At 41.3% G+C, this 23,221-nt stretch overlaps 1 protein-coding gene across 5 annotated transcripts in view; it reads left to right on the forward strand.

Moving 5' to 3' along the window:
• The window catches only part of LOC121862192 (rap1 GTPase-activating protein 1-like), a 193,118-nt gene that overhangs the window by 29,995 nt on the left and 139,902 nt on the right, over positions 1-23,221 (forward strand). For 3 of the 5 annotated variants that reach the window (XM_042360277.1, XM_042360278.1, XM_042360279.1), the window contains 2 exons: positions 766-829; positions 18,705-18,809. In XM_042360277.1, the coding sequence (XP_042216211.1) occupies positions 766-829; positions 18,705-18,809 (169 nt within the window). Of the gene's footprint in view, positions 1-765; positions 830-4,505; positions 4,616-18,704; positions 18,810-23,221 lie in introns of those variants that run through there. The other 2 variants (XM_042360281.1, XM_042360280.1) reach the window with 2 other exon arrangements.

Below are 23,221 nucleotides of genomic sequence, written 5' to 3' on the forward strand. Positions count from 1 at the left end.
CCCTTCTCCTTCTCCCTTCCTCCCTCATCTCTCCCTTCCTCTCCTCCTCCTCCCCTCCCTCCCCCTCCCTCCCTCCTTCTTCTCCTTCCTCCTTCCTCTTCTCCTCCCCCTCTCCCTTCCTCTCCCCCTTCCTCTCCACACCCCCCCTTCCTCTCCCTCCCTCGTTCCTCTCCCCACACCTCAGATCTGACAGCGTACGTGGCGGCAGCTTGATGAATGAAACAGGTTTTTGTGAATGAATCATAAACATGAATGAGAGACCACGTGTGTGTGTTTACGTTTGTTTACACTATTGTTGTGTTTATTACGTGTGTTTGTGAGGCTTTTGTTATATTATGATGTTTTTGTTATTATTGTTATTGATATTATTAATTATATTTTTTATTATTTTCATCATCATTATCAGTTATTATTTTCATTATTATTATTATTATTATTATTATTATTATTATTACCCACATATTAATAGTTATACTAACATATATTAGCTTGGTATACTCAAGGAAAGGAATGTGCCCAACAAGTGTTAATCTGGTATACTCAAGGTATATACCAAGATTATATTAACCTATGAGCTTTCCTTTGAGTTATTGTTTCACCCCAACATAACCCGCGATTACTGTATACCACAAACACTAACTCTGTCTGTGTGTGTGTTATAGTGAAAGTTATCATCCCACATATTGATATATATATATATACTTACCGCAATATACTTAAAGAATATCCCCAGCATATACTAACATGATATATTCTTGATGACAGGTCCAAAGGGGTGGACGGCGGGTTATACCTGCCCCGGGGACCATGTGGAGATGACAAGTTCAGGGTAAGTACTGACTTTTTTCTTCCCCCCCCCGTCTCTCTAATATATATGTCTGAAGTGTTGCCAGTTACCATATATTTCAGTCGTATATTTCGACACGTGTATAAGCCGCGCGGTTTCCAGTTTCTCATTTTATCTGTGTTATTTGTTAATGTATTTTTTTACCTACAGTTGCCAGTTGTAAATTTATCTAAGAATAGTCTCTTGAATATATTCCCTTGTAGTTGCCAGTTTGCATTTATTGAGAAGCATACTCGTTTGGGGGTTGCCAGTTTGCCTTTTATTAATATATATGGAAGATATACCTTCGTGTGGGTCAAAACGTCTACAGTCTTTCAGGAATATACGCAAGATATATTCCAGAGAAGTTACCGTTATATTCGAGGTATATTTTACACACAGTTGCCAGTTTCTGAATACATACATAGATAGATTTTTAATCGTATATACTTGATTCGTTAGTAGTCTGAGATATATAACGCGTATATTCGGGGTATATTTATCGACCTACCATATATTAGTGTGTTGGTGTCGAGATAGGATATATTATTGTATAGTATCTATATGCTGTCTCTCTAGTGACCAGTTTTCCATAGTCTGCCCTGAGGCTTGGAAGTTTCCGTGTATGGTAGAAAGTGGGAAATATTTACCTGAGGCGACTCCTTCAGGTGTGAGGCAGGGACTATGGTAATGTGGGTGCCCGGGGGGTTAGCTTGTATAATGTAACGGCCGTATTGCCTTATTCATGGTGGTTGATCTGTCTGTCTGTCTGTCTGTTTTTTTAACTTGATGTATGTATGTGTATATCAATAATAGCTGTATATTTACGTATTTTGTTCATTTATTTTTCTATTTATTCGTATTTATATAGCGACTAATTTTCTGTCTATTTATCTTCATGAGTATCTGTCTATGTTACTGTCAGTTTGTCTATGTTACTCTCTGTTCATCTGGTTATTTATGTGTTAGTTTGCCTGTCTATGTACCCACTGATCTGTCTATCACTACCTTTCAATAAAACTTCACAAATGTTTATTATAGTTACATTAGTGAGTCATCGCAAACGACCAGCATGTAACTGCTTCTTATTTATACAACACAAGCTTCTCACAACCTCGCACGTCAGTTACTGGGGCTGAGTCAACTGTAGTTTCTCCCCCTATTAGTTTATTTACAGCTGAAGATAAACCAACCTAACACTACCTGGGCTGGTTTGGTTAGGTTAGGTTAGGTTGGCGTTTGGTTAGGTTTGGTTAGGTTAGCGTTAAATTGGTTAGATTAGCGTTAGGGTGGTTAGATTAGGTTGGCGTTAGGGTGGTTAGGTTTGGTTAGGTTAGCGTTATATTGGTTAGATTAGCGTTAGGGTGGTTAGATCAGATTGGCGTTAGGGTGGTTTTTGCCTTCGGGTAGTTCGGTGTATCTTACCTCTTCGGCTACGAGAATAATTTACCATACGAACCTCTTGAGATTTTAGACGGAAATATAGCATAAATTGGGAACTTTAAAACACAGGTATACGTTAATGTTATATTGAAATGTAACAAATATAGAAACGTAATGACTTAAACCTGTTAATTAAAGAACTAACTGTAATTAAAACCCACATATATCTGTAAATAAATTCATTATACACATAAATTACAATTGTGTATAAAATAAGAGCTTTATTTTTTGAGTATTTCAGCTGCTAGGGATGTTAAGTAGTCTCAGGTCTATGCTTCAACAACAAACAATTTATAAAGATTAATAAGGTTGGTGTTAGGAATGTGTCACCTACCAGCGTGTTATGGAGGCGAGTCATAAAACAGTAAACGCTTGTATAACAATGCCGGTGGTATTGTTTTACGCGGGTGAGGAACTACAGCTCTCACCCTCGTTAATATCACGTTACTTAGACCTTATTACACCTTGTTTCTTACAGTGTGTTCCTCTTCAAGTGTGTATTATTAATGAATTACTCGGCAGTGAGGAAATTAAAAGAGAGAGAGACATGTTGAATGGCTCGAGTGTGGAAATATTAGCGCTTTCTCCTGCTGTTTACACGCTGCCAGTCACATGTTGCTCCCCCTCCTGACGGTACGACAGTCTGGGTTCGCTCTGCTAGATGACTGATTCACGTCTCTATCTGATTGTCTGAAATAATCAAGTAAATGTTCAATACTAAGGGAATTATTGTTATGGTGATGTTGATAAAGAGGTAATTATTTTAGATCGTAACATATGAAAGGGCGTAAGTATGAGAAGAGAATTATTTGTCACGGGTATTTTTTGCATCACACATCTGGCAGCGGGCCTCCTGCCAACCCGGGATTGGGCGACACAGAAAAGTTGTTTAGGTTGGCGAACTTCCGGAGGTAGGATGATTCTCGCAGGATAATCTCCCTCGTATTCCCTGACCTTAGACATTGAACTTTAAACACTTAATATAACTTCAGCCTTAAATATAGGTAAGTTAGAGTGCGGATATATGAGATGTGGAGTTGTAGCGAAGATAAACAGAGGTGAGGGTGGGTGTACACGGCCTGGCATATGTCCCGGGACGATACTAGTCTATCACCAGGAGAAAACTGTTTAGGATAAGCGGGCAGTGATGGCAACAGTGATAACGCATCACCTCACTACACTTGCTACGCTGCTACCTGACCCTCACGAACAGTCAGAAGACCTCGTCCTAGAGGCTCGTAAGTTCCTGGATATAAACTGAGGAGCTTGACCTCATCTCTTGTGAGTCTAAAGGGTCAGATTGGGCCTGACCCGAGTCCTGCGGCGGCTGCTCTGCTGTCCGTGTGGGAGTGAATCAACAGCTGCTGTGTCGGACGTGGCCAGTCGATCAGCTGTGGCCATCAGACTCACAGCTGTTCCCATCCGTCGTTGTTTTTGTAGTGTCCTGGTGTGGTGTGGTGTGGTGAGGTACTCATGATATACTGTACTGGTGCTAAAATGCTCACCTAACACTGAAACGTTTTTGTCATTGTGATTAAAAACGTTTGTGAAAGTAAAGACATACAACTAATATAAAAGTAATGTCAAGAAGTGAATACATGTGAATATAATTAGGCTAAATGGTTTTATTATTGCGATAGTGTAATTAAAAACGTCCATAAAGCCACATATTATATCACTGTTTACTGAATTGGATTATTATTGTGTTCTTAGAGCTGAAAACGTTCATAAATACGGAAACATTTTAATACTATCGGAGTGAAACATTTACTGTGACATTAGACGTTTGTGTATGACAGGCTATTAAAAACGTTAGTTAGAATGTTTAATATTGAAAAGCTCTTATAAGACAAATTTAATCTTGTGGCAACAGACAAACTTTGGCTGTGGAGGAAAACGTTTACTTTGATTTACAAGTTTAATGCGGATATATATAAGGGTCTATTTGGGACAGTTGTTTAACAATACCGAGAATACTAAACAAAATTAATTATTATATTTCATGTAAGACTGAAACGTTTGTAACATTTAATTTACAAAGGTCACCGAACAGTGTTGAAAATAACACCCGTGTGAGTCCCTAAGTGCTGCCAGAAACATTTAATTTGGACTTTAAACCTGGTAAACGGTCTATATTAATGTTTTCGATATTCAGTATAATTAATCAACGTTACCAATCATATATTATAATCATTGTGTATCTGTTTATCTTGTAGTGATGTGTTATGGTGAAAGACTTTAGAATTATGATAAAGAACTAAACAATATGGAAAATTACATCATTTGGTTCGAACAAAGAGACGCAGCTTACTGACACGACTCATCGACTATAGAACCCAGTACCAGGTTAGTAGTCTCTCTCACTCTCTCTCTCACTACCTTATGTTCAATTAGTCTAATGGTGTTTAAATCGTGTAAGTCGCTACATGGCCGATTGACCCCGTGTCTAATCTAACTTAACCAATGGGAGTGGAGACCAGCTCTAATAGATCCTAATCCTGATACCTAACAGAATCTTACCATTGGGATTAAGGCCCATGTCTTAATGAGCCTCTTGTGTCCCAGTACCTGATAGACCCCGATACTAATGGAGCTCGATACTGATAGACCCCGATACTAATGGAGCTCGATACTAATGGAACTCGATACTAATGGACCCCGATACTAATGGAGCTCGATACTAATGGAACTCGATACTAATGGAACTCGATACTAATGGAACTCGATACTAATGGACCCCGATACTAATGGAGCTCGATACTAATGGAACTCGATACTAATGGACCCCGATACTGATGAAGCTCGATACTAATGGACCCCGATACTGATGGAGCTCGATACTAATGGAACTCGATACGATACTGATGGAGCTCGATACTAATGGAACTCGATACTAATGGAGCTCGATACAAATGGATGGAGCTCGATACTAATGGACCCTGATACTGATGAAGTCGATACTAATGACCCTCGATACTGATGGAGCTCGATACTAATGGAACTGATACTAATGGAGCTCGATACAATGGACCCCGATACTGATGGAGCTCGATACTAATGGAACACGATACTAATGGACCCTGACAATGGAATGTATGACCCCGATACTAATGAACTCTATAATAATGGACCCCGATACTGATGAACTCGATACTAATGGAACACGATACTAATGGACACATACTAATAGACCCCGATACTGATGGAGCTGATACTAATGGAACACGAAGGACCCCGATACTAATGGAACTCGATTCTAATGGACCGATACTAATGGAACTCTATAAAATGGACCCCGATACTAATGGAACTCGATACTAATGGCCGATACTAATGGACCACGATACTAATGGACCCAGATACTAATGATCGATACTAATGGAACTCGATACTACTGGCCCCCGATATAATGGACCCAGATACTAATGGACCCCGATACTAATGGAACCCGATACTAATGGAACTCGATACTAATGGACCCCGATACTAATGGAGCTCGATACTAATGGACCACGATACTAATGGACCCAGATACTAATGGACCCCGATACTAATGGAACTCGATACTAATGGACCCCGATACTAATGGAGCTCGATACTAATGGACCACGATACTAATGGACCCCGATAACATGGACCCCGACACTTATGGACCCAGATACTAATGGACCCGATACTAATGGACCCCGATTCTAATGGGCGTCATAATTGCACCGTGGCTGTACTGTATATGGACTGGGTTTTTTTCATTCCCATTTACCATGACACTAACGTAAGAATCTTCAGGAACAGGGGAGTTAACGCCACCCCAAACCTAGTAACGTCTTCGTGATGTCGTAATCTAACTACAGGTTGTCTTGCTCTCTAATGATCGTTTGAGTCTAACCATCTGACTAAATACCCAGTAGTGTTGCCAGGGGCTTCAAGCCACTCTCTAGTAACGTGGATATGAATATTATACATCTGGAGGCCACTGGGGTTTGACATTCCTCTAGTGGCTGTCAAGCTGTGGAAAAGTATCATATCAAGGATGTTTGGTCAGATTATTTTAAAAAGATTGAAATACTGTAACTGAATTATTTTAAGTTATTTACACTTCGTTGATGACTTGTAGTGCGCTGATGTGAAGTTATCGTGTTGTTGTTCAGCTGAGTCTGATAAAAATGGTTGAATATTTATAATTAATTATATTTTTACATATTCATTTATCATATTTTATCATTCTTTATTATACAGTTTCATGTAATATTTTTGGTGGTTAATTTATCTTATTTAACGTTTCTTCGATAGCGTAAATTATTCTGTGCGTCGGGATAGAGTGTTTATATTCCGCTAATGATTGTCGTAGGTTGTGAGTCAAGTTATCGTATGTAAGGTTTAGGTCGGTTATAACCCCAAACCTAAACTCTGTATTGAGAGACACTATCACTGCCGCACCTAACTAAAAAAGACAACAACAGTGTTACCGTCTGCCTCTAAACCATAAAACTAATCAACATCAGGTGAGGTAGGTGAGGTTCGGTACACCTGTGAGTGGTAAAGACAGGGGTACAACAGCCCTCCTCCCCCCTCCTTGCCCCTCCCCGTCCACTTTCCGCCCCTCATGTACATCCCCCCCTACCTCTCCTCCCCGCCCCGCCCTCTCTCTTGTATTCAGATTTCAGTCTCGTCTGGTAGTGATCAAAGCCGTCTCAGCCACCAGGTTACTCCCCAGTAGACAAGGACAACAGTCATTCGCTGTCCAGGTAGAGCGCTGGTTGGCTTTTGTTGTTGTCATTCGCTGGGGCAAACGTCGGCATTTCCCGATTGGTCACCTTGAAAAGTTGACAGATTTTCATTGGCTAGTAGTGATTTAGCGCGAACCAGAGTAGAGCCAGGACCCCCTCATGCCAGTCATATTGAAGACTTGTGACACGAGGAGTTAAGCGATGGTGATGGAAGACCTCGAGGACTTTAGTGATGATATCCCCGCCTTAGTCCAGGTATCTTATATATTCGTTGTATTACTGTCCTGGCGCGTCGGTGTGTGGTGCTCTATAAGAGAACTTACATAAACAAAGGCTTATGATAAATATTCCTTTCCCAAAAATGTAAGAATTGTTCACGTTATTTTGTTGTGATTAAATAAAGATAAACATTATGAGTGACGACATAAGAGACTGACGCCAAAATAGACGTTCTGAAGTTGTGTTGTCTTAGTGAGGTGATAACACGAGACGTAGAGTTATAGTGTGATCTTGAAGGTAACTCGTCATCACGAAATGGTCACCTTTGAGCTAGCTACCCGAAGGCCATTTTGATAGTGATTAATGGAGGCTGAACATTTGTTAGCACCTGCTTGACCCGGTGATAACTGTGATGAATTGTATACCTGCTTACCTGGCTGGACACCTGTCTGATACAAAAGAACACCTGGGGCCAATGCATCACCTGGCCAAAGTTTAGTCCAATACATCACCTGGCCAATGTTTAGTCCAATACACCACCTGGCCAAAGTTTAGTCTAATACATCACCCGGCCAATGTTTGTCAATACACCACCTGGCCAATGTTTAGTCCAATACATCACCTAGCCTGTTAGTCCAATACATCACCTGGCCAATGTTTAGTCCAATACATCACCTGGCCAAAGTTTAGTGTAATACACCACCCGGCCAAAGTTTTGTCTAATACACCACCTGGCCAATGTTTAGTCCAATGCACCACCAAGCTAAAGTTTAAAGGCATATTGGACAGGATAATTTACTGTGTTTTGATGCTCAAGGTGTACGCCAACAACTCTCTCTGGCAGGGAGTACCAAGGGATGTTATTCTAGAGTAAACTAAGGTAACGTTAAATTTATCAGACACACACACACAAAAGGCGCCAGTTACACATCTTCACTATCATCTTTGCTGTGAGTTAACTTTTCCTATGGGTTAAGCTCTATCTACCGTGAGTTTTTCCTATGGGTTAAGCTCTATCTACCGTGAGTTTTTACTGTGGGTTAAGCTCTCCCACTCTCCTTCTACCAAGAGTTTATTTACATTTCGTCACTGGTTGTCGTCTGGTGTGGGTCAAGTTATCGTATTGTATGTAGGGTTATTTTTCCCAACACTCAAAGACATGATTTATCCTACATCTGGGAGGGTTAAGTTTGTTTACATTGCGCTACTGGTTGTCGTCTCTTTTGGGTGATGTTATCGTTGGAATGGGTCTGTTTAATACAAAAAAAAAAGTCACTGTATATTACCTAGGTCGGATAACTGTCCCCTGTGGATAAGATGCGAGAATATACCTACCTAACTGGATAACTTAAGCTGTGTTTATAAGACGACGTTCACTTAACACCATTTAGGAGATGTTACTTAGTTAGGTTCTTATTTCTTACTCCATGTGGAATATTTATCGAAGGACTCTATAATATGGTACTCTGGTTGTTCAAGTCCTCGGGATTTAACCAGAAACTGAGTACTTATACACCCTAGGAGGTTAAGTCATCGTACTCTGGTGTTAAGTTTCTGGGATAATAGACATTTTATTACTTGTACTCTGATGGTTATATTTTCTTAATGGTTGAATAAAGTCGTCGTACTCTGAGGACTCAATTTAAAAGATTGTTTAGTCATGGTACTCAAAACGTACTCTAAAATAGGAAAAAAAAATGTGCAATGAAGATGACGTTGAGTATGTAAGAGAAACTTCCTGTACTCTGATGGAATGTACTCTGGGAGGTGAGCTGGAGAGTGAGTTGTTGTCTTAGTCATCGTCCTCAGAGACATCATTATCGTCATCATCGTCATTAGGGTCGTCAGGGTCATCATCATCATCACCATCATCATCATCGTCACCACCATCATCATTATCATCACCACCATCATCATCATCGTCATTATCAGAGGTCATCAGGGTCGTGGTTGAGGTAGACCAGCCAACATTATTACAGGTCTGTGTTGAAGAAACATAATTGCCTCGGACATGTTGCAGTTCTCGCCCCCGGCTGCAATAAGACCATTTTTTGTGGCGCTTAATGTTAGCGGGGTATTGTTGCGGTGCTCTTCTTGTGTACGTGTGTGGGGGGTTTAATTTTAGCGAGGTGCCGTTGCTATGTTGGGGTGGTTGTATTGTTTTGGTTGAGTTTATTTTTGGCGTTAGTGTTATGTGTTTTGGTGGGGGATTATTTCCGTGTTTGCCGTCGGCTTTTTTGTAATTAAGTTTCATTTTGTATTGTTAGATCAGAAAGAACAATACAGGTACGAGGGCAAGTACAGGTGTGTTTGTAGATTCATGTACAGGTGCATGTACAGTACAGGTACAAGTGCATGTGCAGGTACAGGTGTATGTGTTGGTATAGATGCAGGTATAGGTTGACGTACAGGTACAGCTAAAGGTACAAGTACAAATACACCTGCAGGCACGGTACAGTTATAGTTACAGCTCTGCAATTAGGTACAGATACAAATATAGATACGGATAGAAATAGAATTCTGGGTACAAACACACACACACACACACACACACACACACACACACACACACACACACACACACACACACACACACACACACACACACACACACACATACACACACACACACACACACACACACACACACACACACACATACACACACACACACACACACACACACACACACACACACACACACACACACACACACACACACACACACACACACACACACACACACACACACACACACACACACACACACACACACACACACACACACACACACACACACACACACACACACACACACACACACACACACACACACACACACACACACACACACACACACACACACACACACACACACACACACACAACACACACACACACACACACCTATAGAGTACAGGAACAAATACATTTAAGGATCAGTGTAAACAATGACGCATCATATTGTATACACAGAAGGTAAACAAACTTATCCCTTTTACCTGTCATAATTGTACACCTGGTGGCCATCTTTGTCTTGCCAGTATCCACAGCTTCTCCTCGACCCCCTCCTGTGCTTCCGTTTGGTTGTGTTTTTAATTCATTATTGAAGTAGTTTAGTAGATGTGTGTTTGAATTTGTATGTCATTGCTGGTGATTTATATTTAACTTGTAATAATGATAATAATAGTAGAAAATTATAATAAATATGGATATTAACGATGCTAATTATGATAACGATAATAGGAGTTACTAGTATGATTATAATTGCGACGATAATATGAGAAAGTGTCTAATAATAATAATAATAATAATAATAATAATAATAATAATAATAATGGTTAAGGTCTCGGGGCTGACACATACAGGGTCCAATTATCGTCACCAGAGAGGTACAGGGCCCCAAACAAGCACGTCCGTCTCCCTCCCCCTCCTAATGACAACTAGTGAGAGCGGTGGGCAGATGACCCCACGACCCCCGGGGTGAACCAGTTAACTGTAATTGTTGGTACAGTTTCAGAGGCCCACCGACGCGACGTTTCACTCAACGTCCTGGATGGCGTCCCGAGACTCAAGAGATTCACATGGTAAAGTGTAACTCCTATAAACTGGTGATGTGAGAAAGTCTCTTATCTTGTTGACTTAGGCTGACACGCTACCATGGATTCTCAATGGTTCACACGTTAAATATTTCCCTTAACTTGAGATGTGAGAACGTATGTATCAGCCTCCCTTAAGCTACGACACTAAGATAGATATTCTCTAAGGTCGATAGGCATAAATTTTCTCATTAATTGGGAAATATTAAACCGTATATTTCACCTAATTTAGCTGTTAATACTCAAATATTCATCCGTTTAATTTTCTCTTTTAACTAATGATGTAACAACGTACCTAATTGCCCATTTAAGTCTCAAGAATGAATTTCCAAAGTTTATAAGTTAATCTTTAAATAGAAACATGAGAACCTGTCTAACTGATCCACCTGAAACTTCGACGTTCAATTTGGGTGAAAGAAATTAACACTCGAGATTCTATCACCAATTGACACATTTTCTTGTTATAGAGATCAAAGTCAACACAGATGTCGGACACTCGGGTACAGATACAACCCGGGGCGCCTCTGGTGGTGGAGCTGGTCGTAGTGAAAGCTGTTTAGACGTTATATACTGTATGCTGCTATGGTACAGTTTCAGTGGTGGGGTGGCTGGGGAGGAAGTCATATGTCTGTCTGTCTGTTCATCTATAAAAACGTAACAAAAATAATGTAGTTTATTGGGATCACATGACTATTAATCCATCCATTTCATTTTGAGATTAGTCATCCTAACGCTACCTGGGGCGGGGGAAGGGTACGGTTAAGTTAGGTTACGTTACGTTATATAAGCATTAGGGTGGTTAAACTTAAGGTGAAACGAGATGGATGGACTCTAGTAATCTTCATGCTATCTGCTTATTGTATACAAAGAGCCCAGGATTGGCTCCCTCCTCACGCTGGCCAACCTTGATGCGTTATTGAGCGAGCGTGCCTGTAATGTAAACAAATCCGTTCTTGAAGTCGGATCTGAGTCGCTCCACGTCACTCCCGGAGCTTGTTGTGGTGGTGCTGGGCGCTGTAGGAGAGCTAACAGTGGTGTGTTATTGACTAAGGCACCATACTCCTGACGATGAATTCACCGTGCGGCCTGATCCACAGGTCTGACGGCTTATTTGGGTCTCTGGGCAGTTTTAGCTTGATTTAGTAGGTCAGGAAACAGCTGATCTAGACCACAACGTTTAGATGAGGGTGAAACATCAAAGGCCACAACGTTCGAAGGTGAAACGGATTAAGCTAAAACGTTTGTGGTTTTTTTTGTGGGGGGAGGGGGAGGGGGCTGAGAGAGAACGAATACTTGACCTCTCTGCCAGGCTCTGAGGTGCCGGCATATAGACCTGGAGGGAGAGAGGTGAGCGTCTGGGTGTGTGTGTATGTGTTACCAAGAGAACAGGTATATATAATTTTTTTATCAGGTGAAAATTAACCCCCCCTCTCTCTCTCTCTCTCTCTCTCTCTCTCTCTCTCTCTCTCTCTCTCTCTCTCTCTCTCTCATATATATATGTACTGTATATACATATAACTACCTTTCCTCCCTCTTGCCTAACCTCACTCTGTTCCTCCTTCCATCTTTCTTAGCCTCCCTCCCTCCTCCCAGTAGGCAGACGGACCCTGGCGTGGTTGGACAAGACTGCTTGGTATGTGTGTAATATACCCGTAAGCTGCCTCACCCGCCGCCCCGACCTGCCCGACCGACTTGTCCGACCTGCGTACGTGACCTTCCCCCACGGGTTAGGTGTCCGTAAGTGATGCCACGGACAGAGAAAGTTAGAGTAAGAGGTTTAGAAAGTTTGGAAGAGTTATACTGAGAGAGAGAGAGAGAGAGAGAGAGATGACTTTAGCACATGGTCGTGGCTGCTGGTACGTGCCGTGTACAAGTACTTCACCTGTACGTGACCTGTTTAATTAGCTGTCCGTGGCTGGTTCCTCATGAACTTTCTGGCATAATCCATGACCCTCCAGGCATTTGCGTCTTTAATGCATACTTCACGAAGGCAAGCATCAACTCCGCATGCTTCCCTGTTGGGCGCTGTAAACGTTTTTTGTGCTTCGCCTTGCACAGGATCCAAAGGGGTGCACAATAAACTAGCCCCCTCGCTGGGAACATCTGAAAATCTCTTGAACAACAGGTCGTGAAGGCCCCTAGACTCCACTGTTCTATTAGGCCCCAGCTCTAGTAAGTCCACTTTTATTTGGTAATAGGCTCCAGTCCTATTGGCCCCCAACTTTATAAACACGACCCAACGCAACCATAAGGACTGAGTCCACTTAGAACTAGGTGCCCATTAGAACTGAAACCACTTAGAACTAGGGGCCCATTAGAACTGAAACCACGAGAACTAGGGGCCCATTAGAACTGTAACCACTCAAAACTAGGGGCCCATTAGAACTTAAACAACTTGAGAACTAGGGGCCCATTAGAACCAGTAAACTATTCAAAACTAGGCCCATTAGAAACTTAAAACAACTTGAGAACTGAAACGAAGCAGAACTGTAACCACTCAAACTAGCTCCATTAGAACTTAAACAACTTAGAACTAGAAACAATAGAACTGCAACCATTCAAATTAGGGGGCCCATTAGAACTTAAACAACTTAGAACTAGGGCCCATTAGAACTGTAACCATTCAAAACTAGGGGCCCATTAGAACTTAAACAACTTAGAACTAGGGGCCCATTAGAACTGTAACTACCTGAAAACTAGGGGCCCATTAGAACTTAAAACAACCTTAGAACCAGGGGCTCCATTAGAACTGAAACCACTTCAGAAAACTATTAGCCCATTAGAACTGTAACAACTCAAAACTAGCCCATTAGAACTGTAACCATTCAAAACTAGGGGCCCATTAGAACTTAAACAACTTAGAACTAGGGGCCCATTAGAACTGTAACCACTCAAAACTAGGGGCCCATTAGAACTTAAACAACTTAGAACTAGGGGCCCATTAGAACTGAAACCACTCAAAACTAGGGGCCCATTAGAACTGAAACCACTTAAAACTAGGGGCCCATTAGAACTGAAACCACTTAAAACTAGGGGCCCATTAGGACAGTGGGCACTTTATAACATCACTGACATGTCCATTACACAAAGGATAAAAAAAAAAATTACCCAAAATACCTCCCTTTCCCCACACCAGGATACGAGCACAGATGTGTACCAGAATCCAGGTGTGCATCTGTGCTCGCCAGGTGTTTGGTGAAATGATAGAGTGCATACTATCTAATTAACTCGTCTGACCAGGTGAGGCTTATCTGATTTACACCAATAAATGTTTCTAGTTAGGATGATGGTGTTTTCGCCTCTAAGTATAAATAGATGGATTTGTATACACGCGTGATAGTTAATTATGATATACTTGAATAGATTTGTGTACAGTATATGTTTTATATATTTAGTTAGATATAAATAGATAAAGATGATAGAAATAGATAAGGTACATAGAAATAGATAAGGTACATAGATAAAGTACAGGTGATGGTAAGATTACAGGTTCTTTAGATACAGACACAGGTACAGGCTGCTGATACAGGTACAGGACACAGGTACAGGTACAAAGCAACCATCAGGCCAGGTACAGTTATTAATACCTCAGGGAATAGCTAACTTGGCCACTGTTGTCAAAATGTTTCAAATTAAGTTTCAAAATAATGTTCAGATTATTGTGTGTGTGTGTGTGTGTGTGTGTGTGTGTGTGTGTGTGTGTGTTAGACAAAGCTATTAGGTGTGAGATGGGGGGTGAGTGGGGGGCATTGTGGCACTGCAGCTCCCCCTCCCTCCTCCATCATATCTCCCTCCCTCCACCTCCCAACCCCTCCTCCACCTCCCAACCTTCTCCCTCCACCTCCCAACCCTCCCTCCTCCACCTCCCAACCTCTCCCTCCAATTCCCCAACCTCTCTCCACCCCCAAACTCTCCTCCACCTCCCAACCTCCTCCCCTGATACTAACCCCCTCCCTTACTCTCCCACCTCACCTTGTACCACTTATTCCCATCCCTTAATATTATCACTCCCTCTTCTCCTGCCCTCTTCCTCTCTCCTTCTTCTCCTTGCATTCCCTTCTACTTCCTCCTCCTCCTTTTTATCTTTCTCCTTCATTCTGACTCTCTCCTGCGAATTTCGGTATGTCTTCCGCTACTCATTATTTTATATTATAGAAAGCACCCGTTATACCACCCCAGCACACACACACACACACACACACACACACACACACACACACACACACACACACACACACACCGAGATAAGGTTCTTTTGGGTCCCTGCAGCGAGTCGTCTTGTTGTTGTGGCGGAGATCGATGTGTGTTGAATCATTGTCTGCACTAATGAGGTCGTCCAGGTGTGTGTTTGTTTGTGTTTGTTTGTGTTTGTTTGTGTTTATGTTAACTGGATGATGATTTGAGATGGGGATAGCGTGCTTTTTTTTTACGTATACACACACGCACACACAAACACATACTACATACTCTCTCTCTCTCTCTCTCTCTCTCTCTCTCTCTCTCTCACACACACACCAGCGCCAGTAGGTAACCTTCTATGAAAGACTACCCCTCACTGCCCCTTACCAAGCTAACTCTCCCAGTAAATTGCCTTATGAGGGGCTGAACGTGTCCCAGGTGGGGGGCCAGGCCGTTCACCTGAAAGGGAGAGGTTTTAGGTGGCGGTAGGAAGTTGTAGTTAATTGATTTTTAGGTAGGTGGGTGAAGGTGTAGGTGGGCGACCGGTGGTGTAATGGTCAGCATGCTCGCCTCGCAAGCGAGCGGACCCGGGTTCGATCCCCGAACATGGTGAAACTATGGGCAAGTCTCTTTACGCCATTTGTCTCTGTCTACCCAGCAGTAATTGGGGATCTGGATGTTAATCGATTTGCAGATCGTGTTCCGGGGCAATGTTTAGCCAGTGCAGTTGGCGAGTTGCCCGGTCTTCTCGGACTATTCCTTGACACTGGGTCATGCAACTCGTTAACTTAGGGTGTGGTTGTTGTGTTGGCGACAGCTTATACACCTTAAACAAATGCACGCCTAGGTGGCCCTTGGGCTGGCCATCCTCGTTACACGAGGGGCAACCATTATTATTGTTAGGTAGGTGTGTGTGAGGGTGTAGGTGGCTGGGTGAATGTGGAGGTAGGTTAGTGAGGGTGTATGTAGGTGGGGGCGGGTGAGGCTGGATTTAGATGGGCGGCAATGAGTTTAAAATGACGTTGGGGATTCAATGGGTAGTAGTGATTTTAAATGGGTGGGAATAACTCAAAAGAGGTGATGGTGGTTGTTGGTAGTAGGGTTTAAATGGGTGGTAGAGGATTTAATTGGGTGACAGTAGGGTTTAAATTGGAGGTAGGTGGTTTCAATGTGTGGCAGTAGGGTTTAAATGGGTGATAGTGATTTTAAATGGGTGGCGATGTGGTTTAAATGGGTGGCAATGGGGTTTAAATGGGTGGTAGAGGGGGAGAAGGAATACAACAACCCACATTGTTTATAATTGATCACTACCTGAGAAAACGGGAATTCCAGATCAGCTGATAGAAGGTCAATCAGCTGATGCGTGACGTCACAGGTATACCTTTTTTTATCAACCAGCCAATCAGCAGCTGCCTCTTACCTTTACCGAGTCAGGTGTTCAGGAATCCATCAAGGGTCCGTATTCTCACGACTCGTACGTTAAATTTTCCACTTAACTGTTACCGTGAGAATCCGTCTAATAATTCTCGAAGGTTCTTATGTTAAATTCCTTCTTAACTGTTAATAAAGATCTTATTATTAATGGCGACAAAATCATTGTGAGACTCTACTCTGTATTGGGATAACATAAGAAGAACATAAGAAAATAAGGAGTCTGCAATAGGCCGGTTGGCCTGTGCATGGCAGCTCCTGTCGAGAGTTACTACCACTCTCTATCATCCATGAATCTATCTAGCCTCCTTTTGAAACTTTCCAGAGTTCCCGCACTTACTACAAAGTTGCTAAGCTTGTTCCACTCGTCCACCACCCTATTTGTGAACCAGTTTCTTCCTATCTCCCTCCTAAACCTAAACTTATCCAACTTGAATCCGTTGCTCCGAGTCCTATCCTGCTCGGATATTATAAGAACTTTATCTATATCCCTTTATTGATTCCTTTCACCCACTTAAATACTTCTATCATATCTCCCCGCACTCTTCGTCTTTCTAGGGAATGCAAGTTAAGTTTCTTTAACCTATCCTGATATGGAAGGTTTCTAAGTCCCTGAATCATTTTTGTCATTCTTCGCTGCACCGACTCTAGTGAATTTATATCCATTCTATAATAGGGGCACCAGAACTGAACCGCATAATCGAGGTGCGGCCTAACTAGCGCAAGATATAGTTGCAATAAGTTGGTGATTAGCCCCCAGCTTATTTCACCTGAAGATTAACCACCCTAATGTTGCCCAGGGGGTTAGGTTAGGTTAAGTTAGATTAGGTTAGTATTAAGTTAGGTCAGGTTAGCGTTCATTTAAGTTAGGTTAGCGTTAAGTTTGGTCAGGTTAACGTTTGATTAGGTTAGGTTAGGTCAGGTAGATCAGGTCAGGTTAGGTTAGTTCAAGTCAGGTTAGGTTAAGTAAGACCAATCAGGAATGGGGCCCCATTTGACCAATTTGTCGGAGCGGGGCCGGGGTGGTGGGCGACAGTGACCTGAGCAACGGTGGAGAGGTACACATAGCAGACCTAATTAACCTGTCAATACCTGGACTACGGCTGACTGAGATAGAGAGAGAGAGAGAGGAGGGGAGTGTAAGGTAGAAAGAGAGGAAAAGTGAGAAGGTAAGATAGAGAGAGAGAGAGAGAGAGAGAGAGAGAGAGAGAGAGAGAGAGAGAGATATAGAAACAGACGAATAAATAATAATAATAATAATAATAATAAATAAATAAATAAATAAAACCAATCGATGCACTTTTTTTGTAACTGTGATCGAAAAGTTAAGAAAAATACATAAACCTTTCCCTTGTTTCGTCTTTCGTCTTATTTTCGTATTAAAGAAAATTTTTGAACGGATACTCTTTGTCAGTTTCATATTTTTTATTTAATTTTAACTAAAGATTTTTTTTATTTAGATTTTCCTCCATCTAACATTTTTTTTTTAATTTTCTTGTCTAAGCCAATTTTTTTTCTCATCCTTTGTAAATTTTTTTGTGATTTTATACCAATTTTATCCTTTTTTTATGCTTTTAGTTATTAAATTTTTCCCACATAACCATTTTTTTTATTCCTATTAGTTTTCCTATTTTATGTTCTTTTCCAATTTTCTTCATTATAGACTTATTATAATTTATTTTTCCCATTTTAATCCATAAAAATTACACTTATTTTTCTGTTATTTTCCTAATTTTTCCAGAAATATTTTGTTTCCTATTTTTATCACAATTAACAATATTTTCTAGATATTTGTCAACACCTAACTGTCTTTATTTAACTATTTCCCAATATATTTAACTATATATTTTTTCCCTGCTTAATAATTAATTTGTCATATTTTATCCACTAATTGTTTCCCTATTTTTACCCATTAAAATTTGTTCAAACTTTTCTTCATTAATTAATATTATCTTATTTTTTCAGCTCACTAATTTTTCCTATTTATTAACTGATTGACCTTATTTTTACCCCATTATTTTTTATTTCATATTTTCCCCTATGTCTAATTTTCCCTATTTATACCCTATAAAATATTTATCTTCCCTATTTTACCCCATAAAAATTTCCCCCTATTTTTACCCTATTATTTAATTGTCCATAGTTTTACCCCGAGGACTAGTTTCCCCCCATTTTTTACCTCCAGTAACTAATTTTTTTCCCGAGTTTTCACCCCAACGACTCATTTTTTCCTATTTTTTTACCCCCATAAACAATTTTTCCCTATTTTCCTCCCATTAGGGCGAAGCTACGGGAGATTATATGTTGGATCTGCTCGAACGAATGTCCAATTACCGCATTGATGACCAACGGTGTTCCCTCCCCCACCCCATTCACCACCCTCAGGTACGTTCACATAGCCTGCACGTTCACACCACTCACACGTCTGTTACATACACGTGGTTTGGTGTGTACGCACGTTCACATGTCTGTTACGTACATATGACTTCTTGTTTATATGTCTTGTACTTTCATGTGATTTGCACGTTCACATGGATGTACCATGTTCATGTAAGTTCATATATTTTTATTTGTGACGTTCATATGACTTGTACGTTCACATGGATTCACCGTTCATATATGTCTGTGTGGCACGTTCACATGGATAGCACGTTCACAACACAGGTATGTTTCCGTCTGTTTGTATGGTACGTTCACATAACTTACACGATGACTTAAAACGTACACATGTGGCTCGTTAGTTCACATGACCTACACGTTCATTTGACTTGTATGTTCACATGACCAGCACGTACACATGAACAACACGTTTACATGACCGACACGTTCACATGGCCAGCACGTACACATGACCAACACGTTCACATGGCCTACACGTTCACATGACCAGCACGTTTACATGACCAGCACGTTCACATGGCCAGCACGTACACATGACCAACACGTTCACATGGCCTACACGTTCACATGACCAGCACGTTTACATGACCAGCACGTTTACCCCACACGTTTACCTGACCAGCACGTTCACATGGCCAGCACGTTCACATGATCTACACATGACCAACACATTCATACGACCAGCACGTTCACATGGCCAGCACGTTCACATGACCAGCACGTTCACATGATCTACACGTTCACATGACCAACACATTCACATGACCAGCACGTTCACATGACCAACACATTCACATGACCAGCACGTTCACATGACCAGCACGTTCACATGACCAGCGCGTTCACATGACCAGCACATTCACATGACCAGCGCATTCACATGACCAGCACGTTCACATAACCTACACGTTTGCATGAGGTGCACCTTCACGTGACTTGTACGTACTCCTGACTTGTACGTTCACAAGTCATTCACTTACACACGACTCACCCGTTCACATGTGTTTTGGTACGTTCACATGTGGGTAGTCCATTCGCATGACTTGCACGTTCACATGTAGTCTAGTAGGTTCACATAGACGACCACCGATGCCCCCTACCCTCCCCCAGCCGTTCACCACCAAGGTACGTTCACATGTGTCTTGATTTAATATTTTCACATGACAACTTGGTACTTTCATGTGGATTTTTGTACGTTTTTGTTTTATAAGTTTACATAGCTTAGTTTACGTTCATATTCTTCTCTTGGGTGTTCTTGTGGTTATTTTTTACGTTCACGTGCTTTATGTTACGTTCAGAACTTCTATCCCGGTTATAATGTTGTTGATACGGCAATAGATATACGTTCAAGGGGCTTTGTGTGTGTGTGTGTGTTCCTTCAGTAAGTCAGTAAGTCAGTAACAGCTTCACGTATACAGTCGTTGAAGTAGCTAGAAACAGGTAAAATCCAGGTAAGGTCAGACTAAACCAATTTGCATTCGGATCTTTCACGTATTTTGGAAACCAACTCTCTTAATCGAATTTTTAACCAATTTAAAGTTACCTCACGTTACCTAACCCAAAAGATTCCCAAATATAGCGCAGGTTCCGATAAGGCGCCCAATGCCTGGTGTTACAAATAGCCAACAGTCGTACCCCGGAAGAAAAAATGTGTAATATCGGGGAAAGTACCAAAGACCAAAGGCGTGTCTATAGTGTATATTCCCTAGTTACCCCGACAACAGCATACATTTTCTTTTATACTTTAGCCAGACACAGAAAACGGGCTTTTAGGTTGCACTCCCCGATAACATCCTGTGATATACTATTTTACTTATATTTTACCAAGTCCATTGAAAACACTAACTGTATATGATAATGGGAAATATTTACTTAATAAAAATTAATAAAGGTGACTTAATGATAAAAAATAGGTAAATTAAAGTAATGTTTGGCTGAAATGTAATAACGTTTATATACCTTTTTCTATGTTTATACTTAATACTATTGATCTTCTCCCATAATTGAAAACTTTTTAGAAGTTGATTTAATTTTTAATTGATGCGGAAGATGTGAAGGAAATATGGCAAAAGGATTGTTGATTTTTTATTATATTTGAGTTCTTATTGTTAAATCTTTCTCATTCATTTTTACCTCTTCTTTTCTTCCTCTTTTACTACTACTTCTTTTACTCCTTCCTCCCTCTCTTCTCCCTCTCCCCCCGCCCCTTCCCTCACAGGCTGTGTGAGGAGGGAGGTAGGTAGGGCAGGTTACGGGCCTGTACCCTCCGGCCTGTAATTACGAAGGTCGACCACCGCCTGTACCGCACCGCACCTCACACCACCTCTCTCTCTCTCTCTCTCTCTCTCTCTCTCTCTCTCATTTTAAAGTCGTATGTTAGTTTAGGTTAGGTTATGATATATCTGGTTAGGTTAAGTTAGATTAAGTTTGGTTAGTTAAGGTTAGTTTAAGTTAACTTATCAGGTCAGATTAGGTTAGATCGTCGCCTGATACTCCTCTAACAACCTAATTCCTCCACAATCGTCATCAAAAAGTCAAAACGACACTTGACACACCCTAGACACTTGTCGTTTTTTCTTAAATCTTAGGAGAACGACACAATACCTCTAATTACCGTAAGGAGGTGGTTGTCGCCTACATAATTCTAAATGATTTCTAGCGTTCACATCATGTATTCCTCTTTAAAACGACAGGTCGCTCTCAATAACCTAACTAACTGACCTTTGGGTACGCCATTTGAAGCTCCCAAAACGACAGGTCGCTCTCAATAACCTAACTGACCTATGGGTACGTCATTCGTTGGCCCTAACTCAACATGTCGTCTTCAATAATCTGACTAACCTCTGAACACGACATTCTTCTCCTTAAAAAACGACTAGTTGCTATCTCAAACTCCCACCGGTCGTCTTCGACAGCTCTCTGGGAGCCAAATAGGGCTATCTAGAGGGCTGTCACTCTTAGAGGTCTGTCTGTCTCCATCCACCTGGTTAAAACAATAGCTTCTTACCTCACCAGCTGTCAGAGGCTGTCAGGAGGTTAAATGCTTTTCTTTTTGCTCTTTGTTTTTGCTGTCTACTACACAACCATCATCATCATTCATCCATCACTTCCTCCATTCATCAAATTCTTTCTCTTCTTCTTCTGTTTCTTCATCCTGTTTTCTCTGTCTGTGGTATGTCTTAATTGTTGGTCTGATCTCCCATTCTGATATACTCATCTAGTTAATGATAATAATAATAACAATAATAATAAAACCACTAATAAGAGCAGCATTGATAATAGTGATAATCAATATAACAATAGTGCTAACAATAATAGGCATACAACAATAATAATAACAAAAACAATATTCGTAATAGCAGTTACAACACTTACAATATTTACATCAACAACAACAACAACCACAACCGTCGTAAACACACACAAACTCCAAACAAAACCCGCCTGCATAAACGGCACGACGCAATCCACCTCGGCATCAGGAAGGCCAATGAAGGATCGACCGAACCCCTATATCGAGCCTTATATCGGATTCAATACCGTAGACGGCAGATCGAATCCCCCGATAGAAGTAGATCAGGCGCTACGGCTCCCTGGCACCTCCCGTCTTTGTGAGATCTATAGCAATGATACAGTAATCGTTCATCTAGGAGAGAAGGAATGGAAAGGAAGAGAGAGAGAGAGAAATGAAAGAAGCAAGAAAGATGAAAGAATGTATCGGAAGTGAGAAAGGGAGGAGGGAAGGAAGGAGGAGAATTAGAATAGGGAGGAGGGAGAAGAAAAGGAATAGGTTGAAAGAGAAAGAGGAAGGGAAGGTGGGGAGAATAGGAAGACAGGAAGGAAGAGAGAAAGGAGGTGAATGAAAGATGAATAAAAGAAAGAACACAGAGGAAGAGAGTAAGTGAATGATGGAGGAAAGTAGGACTAGGAAGGAAAGACAGGGGGATAGAGAGGGAGTAAGGAAGAAGGGAAAAGGAAAGGAGGGATAGAGAGGCAGGGTCCAGACAGGTATGTTGTGGTGAGAAATAAACGTGATGAAAAATAGAGAGAGAGAGAGAGAGAGAGAGAGAGAGAGAGAGACAGAGAGAGAGAAAAAGAGAGAGAGAAAGAGAGAGAGAGAGAAAATCGGACCAGACTGATATATATCTCAGTATAAGACAAACAAATGAACAAGAGAGATAAGAGAGAGAGAGAGACAAAGACAGACAGACAGAGAGATAAAGAGAACACCGTACAGAGAGACAGAGAGACAGACAACCAGGCCTCACGACCCATGGATGTGTTTCACTCTGACAGCTCAAGGTCGAACTTGAAGCCTTGAACACGTAAGGTGGACCTCTCTGTACAAGGCAGCTGTATCTATCTTCATAACAGAGTCAGAATCCAAGCACCAGTAC

This window comes from Homarus americanus, unplaced genomic scaffold (genome assembly GCF_018991925.1).
Source record: "Homarus americanus isolate GMGI-L3 unplaced genomic scaffold, GMGI_Hamer_2.0 scaffold25013, whole genome shotgun sequence".
Classification (NCBI taxonomy): Eukaryota; Metazoa; Arthropoda; class Malacostraca; order Decapoda; family Nephropidae; genus Homarus; species Homarus americanus.